The sequence below is a fragment of the Phaseolus vulgaris genome, chromosome 10, assembly GCF_051622355.1.
Source record: "Phaseolus vulgaris cultivar YP4 chromosome 10, ASM5162235v1, whole genome shotgun sequence".
NCBI classification, from domain to species: Eukaryota; Viridiplantae; Streptophyta; class Magnoliopsida; order Fabales; family Fabaceae; genus Phaseolus; species Phaseolus vulgaris.
The window spans coordinates 10,256,507-10,272,639 of NC_143507.1; the positions used below are offsets into that span (position 1 = coordinate 10,256,507).

General features: G+C 31.6%; 1 protein-coding gene across 1 annotated transcript; it reads right to left on the minus strand.

Moving 5' to 3' along the window:
• Positions 1-2,755: 2,755 nt before the first annotated feature.
• LOC137819656 (alpha/beta-Hydrolases superfamily protein) lies at positions 2,756-14,741 on the minus strand. The gene is made up of 9 exons (XM_068623558.1): positions 14,518-14,741; positions 14,358-14,420; positions 10,996-11,128; positions 9,161-9,443; positions 7,322-7,450; positions 7,193-7,242; positions 6,876-6,973; positions 6,431-6,718; positions 2,756-3,585 (listed from the first exon to the last, which is right to left on the minus strand). Exons 2-9 carry the CDS (start codon positions 14,406-14,408, stop codon positions 3,100-3,102), a joined length of 1,518 nt encoding a protein of 505 aa, XP_068479659.1. The 5' UTR covers positions 14,409-14,420; positions 14,518-14,741; the 3' UTR covers positions 2,756-3,099.
• Between the last annotated feature and the right edge of the window lie 1,392 nt (positions 14,742-16,133).

Below are 16,133 nucleotides of genomic sequence, written 5' to 3' on the forward strand. Positions count from 1 at the left end.
GTTGTACAATTATTTATTTTTATTTATTTTTTATCATTATTAATTATTATTTTTAATTTTTAATAATAGTTATTATTTCATAAATTTATTATTAATATTTTTATTTTAATTATCATTTTATATATTTATTAATATTTTAATAATAATTATTATTATTTACATTATTTTAATCATATTCTTCGTAAATCTTCGTAAATATTCACAAATTTGCAAAAAAAAATTGTGCAATGCTTTTGCTTTGAAATTTGTGTTTTATTAATTTTTTGTTTCTTGGTCTGAGCTTTACGTGCCTTTCTTCACTTCCTGAGAATCCGTCGTTGGATACAAACAGAACATTAATGTATGTTTATCCAAATGGTGTTGGTCTCTACATGGTTGAGTGTAGTAGGAACAAGGGTGGGGTTATAAACCACTAGCCATATAAATCTAGTTTTTTTACAGTTTTTTACAATTATTGCATATTGTATAGTAGATGAAATGAACATTTTTTTAGAGTGAAAAATTAGAAGAATCTATCACATCAAGGATAAGATCAAATATAATTGATGAAAATTTGATGTTGTTATATCTTGTTTTGAAACTATTTTTTATTTTTTTTATAATTTTGATGTTGTTATATCAGATATAAGTTTCTTCATAATATTTTTTTATCATAATAAAATAACTAGAAAAAATAAAATTAATTTCTCTAAAAGGTAAAAAGAACTAATGTCTAAAAACTCTTTCATATAATTTTTCTAATTTTTTATTTTTAATTTATATATAAACTAAGGTTAATTTACAGAGAAATCAAATTCATATTTTTTTTTCTTTTATATCATAAATTAACTCAATTTCACAAATTTAACTTGATAAATTTACTTGCAAATTGATAACTGAAAGTTTTTAAAACTCAGTAGTAACATCTAATTAACTTTAGACTAAATCACCACCTTTTGAGACTGCAAGTAAGGTAGTTCAAAGAGATTACACCTAACCACAATTAATATTTTTTAAATAAACTAATTCAAATACACATTTTTCAACTTTTAAAAATTTTGCTTATTATATCATGGTTCTTTCAATTTGTGTACACAAGACTTACATGGAGAATAAAGGTAACTTGGTGTCATAATATCAAAAGGAAAAAAAGTGCTTAATCTTCATATCCATAGCATATTTATTGTGCAAAGTAGAGGTTCCATAATTTTCTCTTCACATAAAAAAGTTTTTGGTACCTAGGCATCAAAGGATATTATTCTTAGAAGGCAAATTCTTCCTGCACCCATCTTTTTCAACCTACACCTACATAGTTTTAAATTTTCAAAAATACCATTTATTCCAAAAATACCATTCAGAATGAGAAATAATGCATTCCGAAAAAGTATATTGTGTTCTGAAAATAAAAATCCAGAATAAAAAAATATGTAATACAAAAAATTTGTTATGCAAAAAAATATCCAGAAGAGATCCGATCCAGAATGTATTTTGATATGTACCCATTTTATTTAACTCATTTTATTTAAGGACACTTGTCCTCTTTTCATACTGAAATTGGGTCCAAGAAGTAATTGCCTTTTTAGAATGCTGACTAGAGTCTATTACAATTTTAGGTGTTCTCATGAAGACATCACAACCCCTGTGATCACATCCAAGATTTCTCCGTACATCTCCATGACATCTAGAAAATATTTATAGTATCTTTTCATGCTTCAGTAATTAAAAATTTAGCCAATTTGTTCCACATTTTACGATTTCTTCAACGTTTTAAATTGAAAAATCTAAAATTATTTTTTATTTGGATAACAAAAATTGGAATTACAGTAGAACCCGAAACAGAGAACACGGTTCTACTACCCCAGCAACTTACTACTAGTATTAGATTGGACAAGGTTCAGCCTCAGAAGGATTGACCATTACAGAGAGCGATTGCCATTGGCACTGTGTATCGAAGACACCCACTGCCACCACCTCTCCCAAAAAGGAATAAAATGAATGGAGAAGAAATGTCCTTCCATATCAACCTCGTCCAGAAATATGTAATAACCAGTTCAAGAGATATAAACTGAAAAGGCTCAAAAACAAATGATAGAAATTCTCACTGCATGCATATCAGAAATGCAGAGGAAGAAAATTGGGAAAAGGACCAATAAGAAAACCGGGATTGTCATCATCTACCTTGAGTATGCAGCATGAATTGATTAAACATGGGTGTAAGGTATTCCTATCATCCCTCATCATTATCGCATTAAGGGCATTAAGGGCATTGGTACTCATCACATAGAAAATTGGCAACTAGAAAGAAATACCAAATTCCAAACATATCAGAACTTGTAATATTTATAACAAAACAAAGGAGTCAATCAATCAACCTGGTATGCGAAAACAGTCCTCTGATTTCTGTTCCGCATGTAGACTTCTGGATTAAAACTTTCATAAAAAATAATTCCAATGGGTTAATTCGGAAGTTAAAAAAAATAATTTCAGCTAATCTAGAATTTAAAAAAACTATTATAGATTATATAATTCAGAAACATATCCTGTACTTGCATAAATAAATATATTCTAGATTGTATAATCCAAATTAAAATAAATAATTTTAGATCGTAAACACAGTCTCAAAATTTTTAACTTTCGAATTAATACCGAAACTTTCAAAATCACTCAATTTAGGATCTTCCTAGGGAAACCTCATAGAATGATATTTTTTCCGTTTCCACGCTTCATGGAGGTACACGAAGAAACTATGGAAGTGTAGAATGAAAGAACCTCATGATGAAGGATGAAATAATTCCTATTGGGTCAAAAAGTTAAAATTCCAGTTTCCGTGAAATGCTTGTCCCTACTCATACATTTGCATGGCCTGATGATTCAATCAGGCAAAAAGACCAAAGCAGTCGTACCAGTGCATTGCATCATCAGTTTATTACCTAAATCACATGAAAGCTTTACTTCACCATGTCCTGTTACAGCTATGTCCTCTCACTCTACAGCTACATATATTAATGTGTTCGTTACATATATATGACCTACCTTCAATATTTTTTATCAGTTAGATCATAAAAAATAAATTGAATATAGAGCTTTGGAGAGAGAAATATGTACAGAGACTGGAATGCTTCATTCATCTTTCCTTGCAAACTCATGCATCTTTTTCTGCCCGATTTCCACAAGTAGAGTCAAGAGAGCCTCGCACACCTGAGATGCATCTCCTTCAGAAAGGTCATCATTAAGCGATGAATAAACCATCCAAGCATGGTCTAATTTTCGCTTAGGTCGCACCACAACAGATCCAGGAACTTCTGCATCTCGGCATGTCACAAGGCCGTCGCTTTTCTCACCGTACCTAACCTGTGTCAATTGTGCACAAGCAGCCATTGCAGCACCAAGGGGCATCACCACAGGGAGTTTTGTAGACTCACCAGTAGGAGCGACGAGGGGTGGAAATTCAGCATGTGCAACATGAGATAATGTGGCTAAAACAGCAGGGGAAATGCCAGCTTCAGTCCGAAAGGAAACAACTGGGACTTCGTTTGGCAGATGATGCTCTTTCAAAAACTCTCTCCGCCTTTCATATGTCAAGTCTTCTAAGGCTCGCATGTCACCCTTCAAAATAATAGATGATAAGTAATAGCAAGCAACCGTAACTTCAATGATGACGAACACTGACAGCAACTAAACAAAACTAACCTCAGGTAAAGATTTAAAATAATTATGTAGCTTACAAGGAAACATAAGATAGAAATAACTTAATCAACCAGTTTCTACATTAAATAAGAAGAATCAAATAATGACACCATACAACTTTTGTTAGCATAAACTGACAAATATGTAGATTAGCAGAAACTATTTGAAATGCCTTTTAAAAGGATCCTTCGATTTCTCAAATAATTTAGCAAGAACAAAGTAATACCAGATTGTAATAAGAGTGAGAAATTGAAAATACAACCTGCATGAATAGACAGAATCTAGAATCCCAACCGTGCAGCAAACTATATTGAACAAAAAGAACAAATCACTCCTGGGAGACTTCAAGGAGTTTTCCTTGGCATAACAGCTAATTCAGGATAAGACTTCAATTTGGAATAAAGGGCGTGATATTTGTACATGAGTTCCAGATATGTCAAGGGGTTGGGCAACTTTGTTCCATTGATATTTCTTTTTTCTTAAGTGTTAAGTATTTAGCTCTTACCATTACGAGAATTTCTTATTCTACAAATTCATTTTAATTTCTTTGTTTTATTGAAGATCCCACCATTAACTAGTGATATGACCAAAACAAAGTATAAAAGTGAGAGACAATCCTCACTTTCCATGCTAGCTTTTGGAATAAATTAGATTCTCAAATTCTAAGATGGTATTCAAGTTTATCCTAGTAGTTGTTCGACCTATTAGGTCATTCATTTATCAAGTTGATACACATATTCAATATTACAAACTTGATATTCAAGATATTCAGTCCTCAACATTATGAGATGTGTATGAGATGTCATAATAACTAATAATACAACAACCAGCTGATAAAATGATAATAATAATACAACAAAAATAGTGTACGCAAGTGGAGGGTCTCATTCTATGACCAAGTTTTTGAGGTAGAATTATGCTCAAACCCAAATTCCAAGATGTAAGATGTGTTAGAGATCTCACACTAACAATGATGAAACAACCAAAATAGTGTATATAAGTGGAGGAGCCTCATCCTATGAGCTAGCTTTTGAGGTTGAATTAGGCACAAACTCAAATTCTAATATGTAAGATGTGTTAGACATCTCACATTAACTAATGACACAGTAGCCAAAATAGTTAAATATGTGAAAGGGGGTCTGATCCTATGAGCTAGCTTTTGAGGTTGAATTATACTCAAACCCTAAATTCGAAGATGTCTCGATGAACGTTCTTTAATAAAAAAAATAATCCATATATTTCCTATTAATATATTTTTTAAACAAATAATTATACTTCCCATATCTATCTCTTTCTTACAAAATATGATTATGCAAGCAAAAACAAACTTACGTAATATTTATATTTTCTTTAGTAATAGATAGGACAAGATTGTTTCCAATCATTCTGATGGGACCGAAACAGTCTGCTAAATAGCATTGTAGTTCAAGGAATCAATAGATATTCCTTTGTTGATCAAGGCTCTTCAAGACCCTTTTAGAATATTAGATTTGGTTTTGATGATGTACTTTAAAACTATTATGAGGTGCTGTTTTTATTTTATGTGTGAATGTTTAGAGTCATCTATTAGTTCTAGGTTTACTTTAGTTTATGTATCTCATACTTATTTTGTGCCTTTGGGAAAATGTTTTCGACAATATTTTAAAAATGTTTTAGAACATAATAATCGATTATGTTAAAACATAATCAATCATTTTGTGATGCATAATGTTGTGCTTCCACATATAATAAATTATCTTATTTCATAATTGATTATCAAAAGTGAAATAATCATTTATTTGAAGCTTAATTCAAACACAAGCTCTGCAGGTAATCGATTATGTTATGACTACAAATAATCAATTAGGTTGTTCTTCAATTGAGAGCAAAATAATGGATTATCACTGAATGCAATCAATTACATCGGTTTTATATCAGTTTATATTAAAAGCTTTTCTGCATATTTTGAAAGTAACAAGTCTTACACAATTACAAATAATTTCTAATAGTTCTCAAGAAAATAAAAGTGTTTTTTCTTTGGAAATCTATGAGGGGATTTTTGACTTGAAGGTATTGGTTGATATATCTGCATAAACTCTTGCTCTTATTCTTCTTGGATTATCCATCACATTAAGTGCTATTTTTCCATTAACTTTTTATTCTTAGTGTGACTTTCTATACACCAAGTTTGGCGTTTCATATAGTAGACTTTTACATGGTTAGGTAGTATTCTTGTTAGGTTTTCAAGAAGGTTGTACATCTTGAGTGATTGCATTTATGCATGCAAAGTGTATTTTTAATCCAATATTCAAGATTGTGCAACAATCCTACTAAGGTTATCGTGATTAATATTATATGTAAATTCGGGAAGAATCGAACAAGTGTAAAATTCTGTGTTCTTTCTTGTCCTTTATTTTATTTTGTGTTCTTCGTATTTTCTTGGATTGCAAGTGATCTTAACTTCTCTCAAATTCTTAATCAAGTGTAGCAAGAACATTTTTTGAGGTTCTACTAATCAAATAAAAAAATTTAAACACCAATTCACCCCTCCTCTTGTTAGTGTAGGTATTTTTCTTTACACCCTCAAGCAACACGAAACTGTGATACAGCATATCTGATCAGAAAATGTAGATTACAAGCAAGACAACAAATGGCCAAAGTTTTTATAGAATAACAAAAGAAAATGTAAACGTGCATGCAATGCATTTCAAAAGGATGCCAAAGAAAATATACGTTTCAAACAGAAAAGAACCAAAGGGTGATAACAAAAAAATACTCAACATACCTTAATTACTTTACAGATAAGAATCTCAGTAAGTTTTCGTAAATTCACATAATCGCCAAGCTGTCCTTCGCGTAGAAGATCTGAAGCTATAGGAGTTCCACCGTAGGGACTTTGAGCTAATGCCAAACCAGCAACTTTGTCTTTCAAATCAGACCAATACAACGATAAAGCAGCTGCTGCATCTACTCCTCCTTTGCTATGTCCAAGAAGCATAACACGTTTCTGTGAACCCCAATAAATTTCCTCAATGTACTCTTTCAGCTCTCTGGCATTTTTCTCCACTGAAGCCTGGTTAGTAATTACTCAAAATTCAGTAATAGAACTGAAAAACAAGAACACCCATATGATCTACAAAAAAATTAGTTATAAATTTTCATACGAACTACTATCATCATCATCAAGTACTGGATTGACCACTACTACTACAATGACTATTAGAATGTACCTCGCTATGAATCTTTGCAATATGACAGGCCAAACCCAATTTTGAAAAACTGACTTTTGTATTGACAAAGTAAAGTGGACCATGATTACTGAAAAGACCTGCCATTGCAAAAAGCATTATAGTTAAGAGCACAGAAAATATGTTGCAACAATGAACTTAGGCACTTTTACTATTTACATCCGATAGGTCAGGCCAGGTGCTCATAAACATTTATCATTCCAGATGCACCATTGACTTTAGGCCTTTCCTTTATGTGAGGCTTGAAAGTGGAGTTGGTCATGATTAACCTGATCATTATATATAATCAGTCACTTTACCTGGAACTAACAAATAAACCACTGAATTTGGTAACTTGTGAACACCATGCCTGACAAAGTAAGGTAAAACTTAGTTAACAAAACAATGACAACGAGAAAATTGGAAAAAATAAAATTCTACCAACTTACTTGATGTTGTCCAGAATTTCAAGGAACCTATCAGTTCCATCTTCAACCGGAGGCATTCCTGGATCACGTTGAAGCCATCCTATATCATCTGCAGATCCACGCACGGTCCTTCGAGCACGATCAATCAGGCTGAAGTAATAAAAACAGATTACAAACCCTCACGTCAATTGTCAAAAGGGCTTTAAAGCTTTAAAATTCAGATTTCAGATGGTTCTATAACAAAATTTAAAAACTAAATCAGAGTAAAGGAGGACAAATCAACATCCACAAATTCAATGATGGGTACAACAAGGAAAACAGTAGAAAATTATACACAAGGATGACAAATAAACCCGTCTCCACGGGTATTGTCGGAACCTAACCTGATTCTCTGACGGATAATCCCCACATTGGCTTAGTATAATACTTGATTTTTTAAATTAGGTATGGGAATGAGTATGTACACATCCACCCTGTCCCTATCCCTATACTCTCGTCCCAATACTTGTCCTTGTTCCTATACCCGTTCCAATATCTGTCTCTGTCTTCGTACATTTTGTTTTACAACCAATAATTTAGTTTTAACATTGTATTTTTTTTTAAATTAAAAATAATTATAATTTACTTTGACACTTATAATGTATTTTCTATATATTAACTATTGTACTTAGTTGAATTATATATTACATGTGATTATCTTATTTATAAAAAATATTAACTATTGTACTTAGTTGAATTATATATTTAAAAATAATATTTTTTAAACAATATTTTATATTTTTGGAATAAATAAAATATTGTTAATAATAAAGACTAAGAAGCCACTAACAAAATGTCAAATATTTAAAAGTAATAACAATTTTTTCAATACTAAAATAAGACAGAATAATATATTTGAAGGATTTAATACATTTAATCCAATTATTTTATATTAGTTTTAAACTGTGTTAGGATAAAAAAAAAACAGTAATGATTATTTAATATATTATAATTATTAATTCCAAAATTATAAAACATATTTGTTATTTTTTGTGTATAGGGATAAAATCTCAGTTTATGGTATATTGAAAAATTAATTCTATAATGATTAATGTTATAATATCAGAATTAATATATGGAAAATAAATTATAAGCTTTAAGTAAAACATAATTATTTAAAAAATAAAATATTAGAAGTAAATTATTGAATGCAAAAGTAAAAATAACATATATAATTACCTTATCTATATTAAGTCATAAATATATTAAATAAATTATGTACCTAAAAAATATAATTATCTTAATTTGAAATATCCTTTGTTGTCTTGATTATACTAACTAATATTTTTAAATTTTAGTATTAAACTAACTAGTTAATGAGGACAGTTAGCAAATGTCAGAGATTTAAAACTAACATATACTCTTAACGGACTAAATGCAGGCATAGTCATATTTATAAGTGCTACAAATATATTTAAACCTTTTAAATAATATTAGTACATTTAAATTATGCTAACGAAATTTTCTAAACTAATGTGAATAATTTTTTCTATTGTAGAAACTGCCACAACTTTTTCTTATTAATCGATCTTGAAGGTTTGTCAAATTCATTTCTCTCGGTGTTCATGCATCTCAGTGCATTTAAAAACAAATATACAGAATAGAACAAGTGCACCCAGATGAAATAAATATGAAGAACCAGTTAGGTCTAAATTTGCAAACTCATTTCACACAACCGTCCTTTTAAAAAATTCACCACAGAATGTCACACCTATCTAATACATTACAGTTTATAACAACTATAACTAGCCAAGAAGCAATGATGTTTCCTATTCTATACCTTTATATAGAGCCACAAACATATAAGTTGATAAAGAATACCTTTGGAACATGGAAATGCCACTTTGTCCAGTGCGATTCGATTCAACAAGTGCACTCGAATTTTGTAACAGAACTCCACCAGAGGTACTAGTGATTTCATCTTGCAAATGTGGACGTGCAAAAGTTGAAGTGTTGGATGATTCAACACTAGTTAAATGAATTCTGTTTGAAGGAATATGATCAATTTCAGTAGATGAAGATGCATCAGTTTCTGCAGAAGGAAATTCCACAAGCTCTTGTGCGATAGGGACAGAAGCACCAGAACCTCTGGGGGAATGTTCTACTGAAATATTAACAAAAACTTCAAGGTCTAAATTGCAGAAGTCAGGGAATTGTAGCAAGTACAATTAACAAAACAGACATGACACAAAGTCACTATAAATCAAAGGCACATGTTTAGGAAGTAATCAAATAAAATAACACGAGTAAAGGTACTCAAAGAAATATATATAAGGAATAAAGTAAAATCTTGTTTAGAAATCTTTACAACATTTTAGAATATCTTTGATGACCTCTTAGGCAATTTTGTTAAAATTGTGAATGTACTCACATACTCATGTGATCCTAGGAGTAAGGGAGACACAGCAAGGTGATGCACATGGTGGATTAGGAGAAGCATAGGTTGTAGTGGGATCGGTTGCTCATGAAAACAAAGTATCTTGCTAACAACCCAAGATGGCCCTCTTCTCCTAGGGTTCCATTTGCAAATCAGAACATAGTCAAACAGTTCTCGATGGTGCCCACTCTCATCATCGACAACACAACTATCACAGTCATTGGCACCAGCAACCAACGCAACATTGTCACAAATTCTATCTCAACATCAGCTATCACAGCACTCATGTCCATCACCTTGGTCGTTGCCTTCATCTTTGACTATGTTCTGTATTTTGTTGTTAATACTTCTGTTCTTGCTGCCATTTTTTAGAGTGTTTTGTTCTATTTAGTTGTGTTAAGTATTGGGTCTTATGAGTTATTTTTCTTGACTGTATTATTTTTAATGCATGCACAGGTTATAAATATAGTTTTTCATACACTAATATACTCGTAACTCTTGCAATCCTCAAGTTACGACTTTTTATCCTCCTTCCAATCCTTTTACCATCATTCTCTAGCTTGACAACATTGCTTTTAGGTATTTCTTATATTTTTAGTCAAGGAAATGTAATAAAGATATTATCTTAGAATATTCATAAACAAATTCAAAATTAGCTGTAGATGAAATTTCATGAAGTAGTAGAGGCATAGTAAAAGGAATCCCAAGTCCTATGTTACCTAGAGTAAAGCAAATTTTCAGAATCAAATTATACCTACAATAATCTCTAAAGTGAAATCCACATGCTTTACTAGGATTTTTAAGGCTGGTTTCTACAAGGTTTCACAACAGCACAATAAATCTTACTTTATGATAATTTCTAACGTGATAATTTCTTACTTTGGGGCTTTGTCTATCCCTAGAAGGGATGTCTTTGTTTCCTGAAAGGTGACCATAAATCTAAAGTAATCTGGTTAAGGCCTTCAATTTTCAACATCCATGTATAAATGCAACAGTTGAGATAACATCAAATCTAAGTCCATCATTTCTATTTTTCATTAAAAGCAGATGTGCTTAATTGAGGGAGACAATGATTTTAATTTAACATCCATATTCTTTTTCTCACAGATAAACCACATCATTATTTTGATATGCTACATAAGAACTCAACGTCATTATTTCCTTTTCCTTTATGAAAACTTATGACTGGCTACATAATTCCTTAAACTTCTATAAAGAAGAATCTACTTAAATTACACCCCAAACTCTTAAGAGCTAGATAAACAAATAAGAAACTTGCCTGAATAATCGGAGAAACAACCAGTTAAGTATGATGTTGTTTGTGCAAGATAAGAAGCAGCATCATTAAGAGCTGGCATAGATGAAAATATCTGAGGAATAAGCCCATCATTTGTCAAACCCTCTCCCTGTACCTAAAAGAAGATAAACATAATTTGATTTCATTTAAAAAACTAATAAAATGATTGTTTGTTATTGCTTTAATCATCAAGACAATCATGAAAGGAAGGTACAGCTACTAGTAAAAAAGTACAACTAAATGCAAAAACAAAATCATAATAAGGAATTTCAACTAAACTATCCTTAACAGCAAGATTCATATTCTACAAGAAAAAATTCTCCACGGTAGAAACACCAATAAATGCATGCCTCAAGAAGAAGCTAAGTATTTCAGTTGAAAGAATCAAATCACCAGTTAAAGATGCTGGTTCACATTGAAAGGCTTTCATTTTTGGCAGGGGCAGGTAGGAAGAAAGGAAGTGGTTGTCAATGAAAAACAGGCAATAGGAAATTTATGCTCATAAAATCTTCCCTTGCTACAGAGCAGTTTCTGATTACTTGGTAATCCACCAACACAAAGATAACCTTTTTTGTAACCCACTTTTTAAACTTAGCTTCCAGAAATCAATTATTTGTTTAAAAAACTAACACTTGCTTACATTTTTTTTAACATTAATTATTTCATCATTCATTTGCCTAACCACTATCACCAAGGTTGTCAAACTTGAAGGAAATAGGTAAGTACAACTGATTACATCAAACATTTTTTATAGGAAACAAACTAGTAACACTCTACTAACAAACTACTAATCAATATCTTTAATATCATGGTAAAACAATGCCATTGTGCGGTCAACGAGAGCAAAAATTACATTTGATATCAAGCATGTTCACTCAAAGAGTTTATACAAGCTTACCGAGGTAATTTACCATATACTATCCTTAAAAGAGTTTGATAGTGAGTTAACCCAATTTGTCTACCTAGAATCATAAAATCGTAAGAGTTTTAAGAGCTAACTTGAGAGTTTGATAACCATGATCACCACCATTTTAGTATCCCCAGAAAATCCCCTTGTCATGATGACAAATCCAGCTTATTGGAATACATAAAATGATTCGAGCACGGCAAATGCTTCACTATGAAGACATAAAAAATTTCAAGTATAAATTATCAAAGAAATCACATACCATATTACCACCAATGGGGTGCTCGATTCCCCATTAAGTAGGTTTTGAGCTAGTGAAGTTCAAACCAATTTAGGCCAAAAGGAAAATAATAAAGTTCATGACACAATTAACCGCATAGTTCCAGATGATTGGATGGAAAAAACAAATTAAAGAGAAATTCAATCAAACTTTGATTTAGTAAATTAAGACCTGATAATGAATCGAAGTGACTGCAACTAGGAGAATGGGTTAGTGAAGGAACTGCTAACCCTCTTATAACTACTACTATGAGAAGTTGAGGACAATGTGCGCAAGTGCAGAAGAGAATTCTAGATTGTAAAGGGCTGTAACAAGCACGCATACATGGTGTGGAAGTAATGGAAAAGGAGTGTAATATGGGAAAGAGAACAAATTGATTAAGTTTTTATTTCTTTCCGTGCATTTCTGTTTGTTCAATCCCTCAACAGAGAGCTACCTCTGCTTGTGAGTTCCTTGATCTCAGTTATTTCTACTTATCCTTAATATTTGGCTCATATTGATTCTTGAACGAACAATCATTTTATTTCAATTCTTTCACCATCTTGCAAGTGTTCAAATTCTCGTTTCTTGATAAATATATGCTATATCAAATCTGCCTATTTAAATATATAGTATGTTAACAATTCTTTGAAAATGAAAAAGAAAGAAATCCTGGTGCACAAAATTTTATCATGACTACAAATAATTTACTCATTTTCCAACCTTGTTCTCATATATGCTTCCAGAACAATATAGTATGTAATAAATAACATATAATACGATAATATGATCTTAGCAATCAATAACCATTAATGGTCTTGTAGTATAATAACATTCTATAATAGAAAAGATCTTGGTTCAAATATTGGCAAGCACGCTTTTCCATTCTTTTTAAGCTAATGTAATTCACATATTATGTAACAAATCATGTGAGCTTCACAATAAAGAAGCACGATTGAAGGACAGCATGTATGCATTGGCCCAGATTTGAATTGTAGAAACCAACATAAAACACAAACTTGAGACAAGCTGGTTTGGGTTAGCTTATTTTCCCATATCTTAAAACCTTTTAAGCCACAGAAAGCAGTAACAAATTGAGTCCGTGCAATGGAAACATCTATTGATACCATGAAGCATGGGCCACATGAACCATGCAAGCCAATATAACCTTCTATTATCAAGACAACAAAATCATGTTTGGTTTAAGAGATTGAAATTGGAATGGGAATGGAAATGAGGGTGAGCCTGTCACATTGGTAAGGTTGGGCCTTGGTGAACGGTTAGTGATGGATTTGAATCCAAAATCAACCTCTTAACATACATAACGGAAGGTTGAGTAGAATGACACCCATACTTTCACATAGCAAAGACCACTCTAACATCAGGTTATGCTAGTTGAGATGAAAAATAAGAAAGGGAATATGTATTCCCGTGTTAATAATGAACATTTTTTTCCAATAAAGTAAACGTAATTCCAGAGTATTTAAGAAGGAATGAACATTCCTTCAAGGAAAAGCTATCACCATGCATTTATGATAGGATAAATTCACCAACGCTAGTCGTTACCTTTTTCTGCTAGAAATGCACTCACTAGATTTTCGTTTACATCTTATAACACCTGAATAAAAGTTCTTAACTTGAGGTAAAACTGCCTACACTTCATTGATACGTTTCAGTTAAAGAACAAATTTCTGTCAAAGCAAGACATGTGAATAACTGAATATCAAAAAGTTCTGCATGCGGTTACTTCCACCTTAAAGCACATCCATAGTTGTGTGACGCCGATCTAAAAACGTAAATAATTAACCTAAATCTCGTAATTAGTTCTGTTTTGTCATAACCATCACCTAACTGTGATTAATTAGCAGCATCGATAACGACAAGTGAACACATCTCATTTTGTATATTACTCTACAAATGTTAACACCAGAATAATTCTATGATCAAACAAACATTTTCTATCTTCAAATAAACTTCTCATTAGAACTCTAACTTACCACCTTAGTTAACAATTTCTTTAAAAAAAAAACAAATTAAGGGAATGAAAACCATTTCCTACGCGAAATTCATCAAATTATAAACACACCAAGCATAATGTACCTCGCAGTTTTCGTGCATGGAATACTACCAATTTCGTATATATAAGATACAAAAAAGAACGGCAAATACGTGACTTACGACTAAGGGCGTGTTCGATTCCAGATGCTGCGGATTTGAAGCTCGCACCATCGAAACAAGTTTCTGCCAAACGCGAACAATGAAGCTCATGAAATGAAAACAGCGATGATTGTGAAAATGAAGAAAACGAAAATTGGAAACATGTATTGTACAATTATACCTAGAGAATTGTGATGCGAGCGAGATTTTGAGGAAAGATATCGAAATTGAAAGTGAAAGAACAAAGGAAGGAAGCGAATTCACAGCGAAGGTGTTGTTTTGGTTCGTTTCGTAACGACCGCGGTTAGAGAATTAGAGGAATATAGTGGTGGAGACGAATTTGACGACGTCGCTTTCTATTACCTTTCCGGGATGAATTCTTCCTGCACCCGTAATCTTGAAAATACTAAATTATCCTTTAATATTTTTTATTAAACATTTTTTTTTTATTTTCGAAATGTAAAATTTGGAGATTTATTAGATTATAAAATTTAAAATTTATGATTTCTTTTATTCTAAAATATAAAACACAGTACAAAATACAATTTTTATATTTTAACTTGTAAAATCGAGAATAAATATCTTCATAATTTTTGGAAGTATAGAATGCAGAAAAAAAGTTCTGGAGGTGCAGAATAAAGTTGTCTTCAGTTTTCACCTCCATTTCTTGGCAATTACTTCCTGCACCATATTTATGCACCCAATTTTATTCTGAAAAACGAAAATTTCCTTAGATAAAATGGAGGTATTTATAAAAAATACATTCCGCACCCCTTTTTTGGAATATGTTCTGGATTTTTTTTTTCCGGAACAAATTTTTTGTGTTACAGATATTTTTATCCAAAATGAAAATTTGATTTTTTTTTCCCGATTTTTATTTCCCGATTTTTATTTCCATAACATAATCATCTCTTCCGGATCTGTTTTTCTGAAATGTGTTATTTTCAATTCTGGATTTTTATTTTCAGAAAGAATGTCATTTTTGAAAATTTCAAATTGTGTTGGGTGTAGGTTCAAAATGATTGGGTGTAGAAGTATTTGTCCAAGTTCTTGGTTGGGTGTCCAAGCCCATTTTTGCGTAGGGAATTTTTTCCTGCCCCAACATAATTTCTTCATGTACCCCCATGTTATGGCAAAAAGACCTTTGTCACCTTAAGTAAAAAAAAATAATCCTACTTCCTCTACATCTTTAATCTTCTTCATTTCTTCAGCAGTTGCGACACTCCCAAGCATCCCCACCGCACCTATTTTTTTCTTTCAAGCTTCTTTCTTGTGTTTATAGAGCATTTGTGTAGCCCTTCATTGAATATTTTGAATATGCATTGTAGAATTATTACTTTCTCCATTAACAAGGTTTTTACATTGAATATGCATTGAATTTGTGTTATTTTTATTTCAGATTGGGTGATTCGAAGAGGTTTCAGATTACACAATCAACTATAAATTTGCTTTCTTTTACACATTTTGGATTCTACAATCCACAATGCATTAAAAAACATATTTTTCTGGAATTGATCATCTAGCTTGATGTAAGTATGTGTTATATTACGTTTTGGTTTTTCCTAATGTAAGGATGATGTTGTGGAAAAAAGTTATGGCTAAGACGAGAGGTGATGCATCGCAAGGTGATGGTAGGGAACCTACGACATCAGTATGTAAAGGAGATCATGAGCAAGGACGTGATTATACTAGTGATAATATGATGGATGCACAGAAAGAACGACATGATCAGTATGAAGAATTCCTTGAACACCTTTGAACCTGTCTCAACTATTAAGTTTTGCGAATCATGTCGTT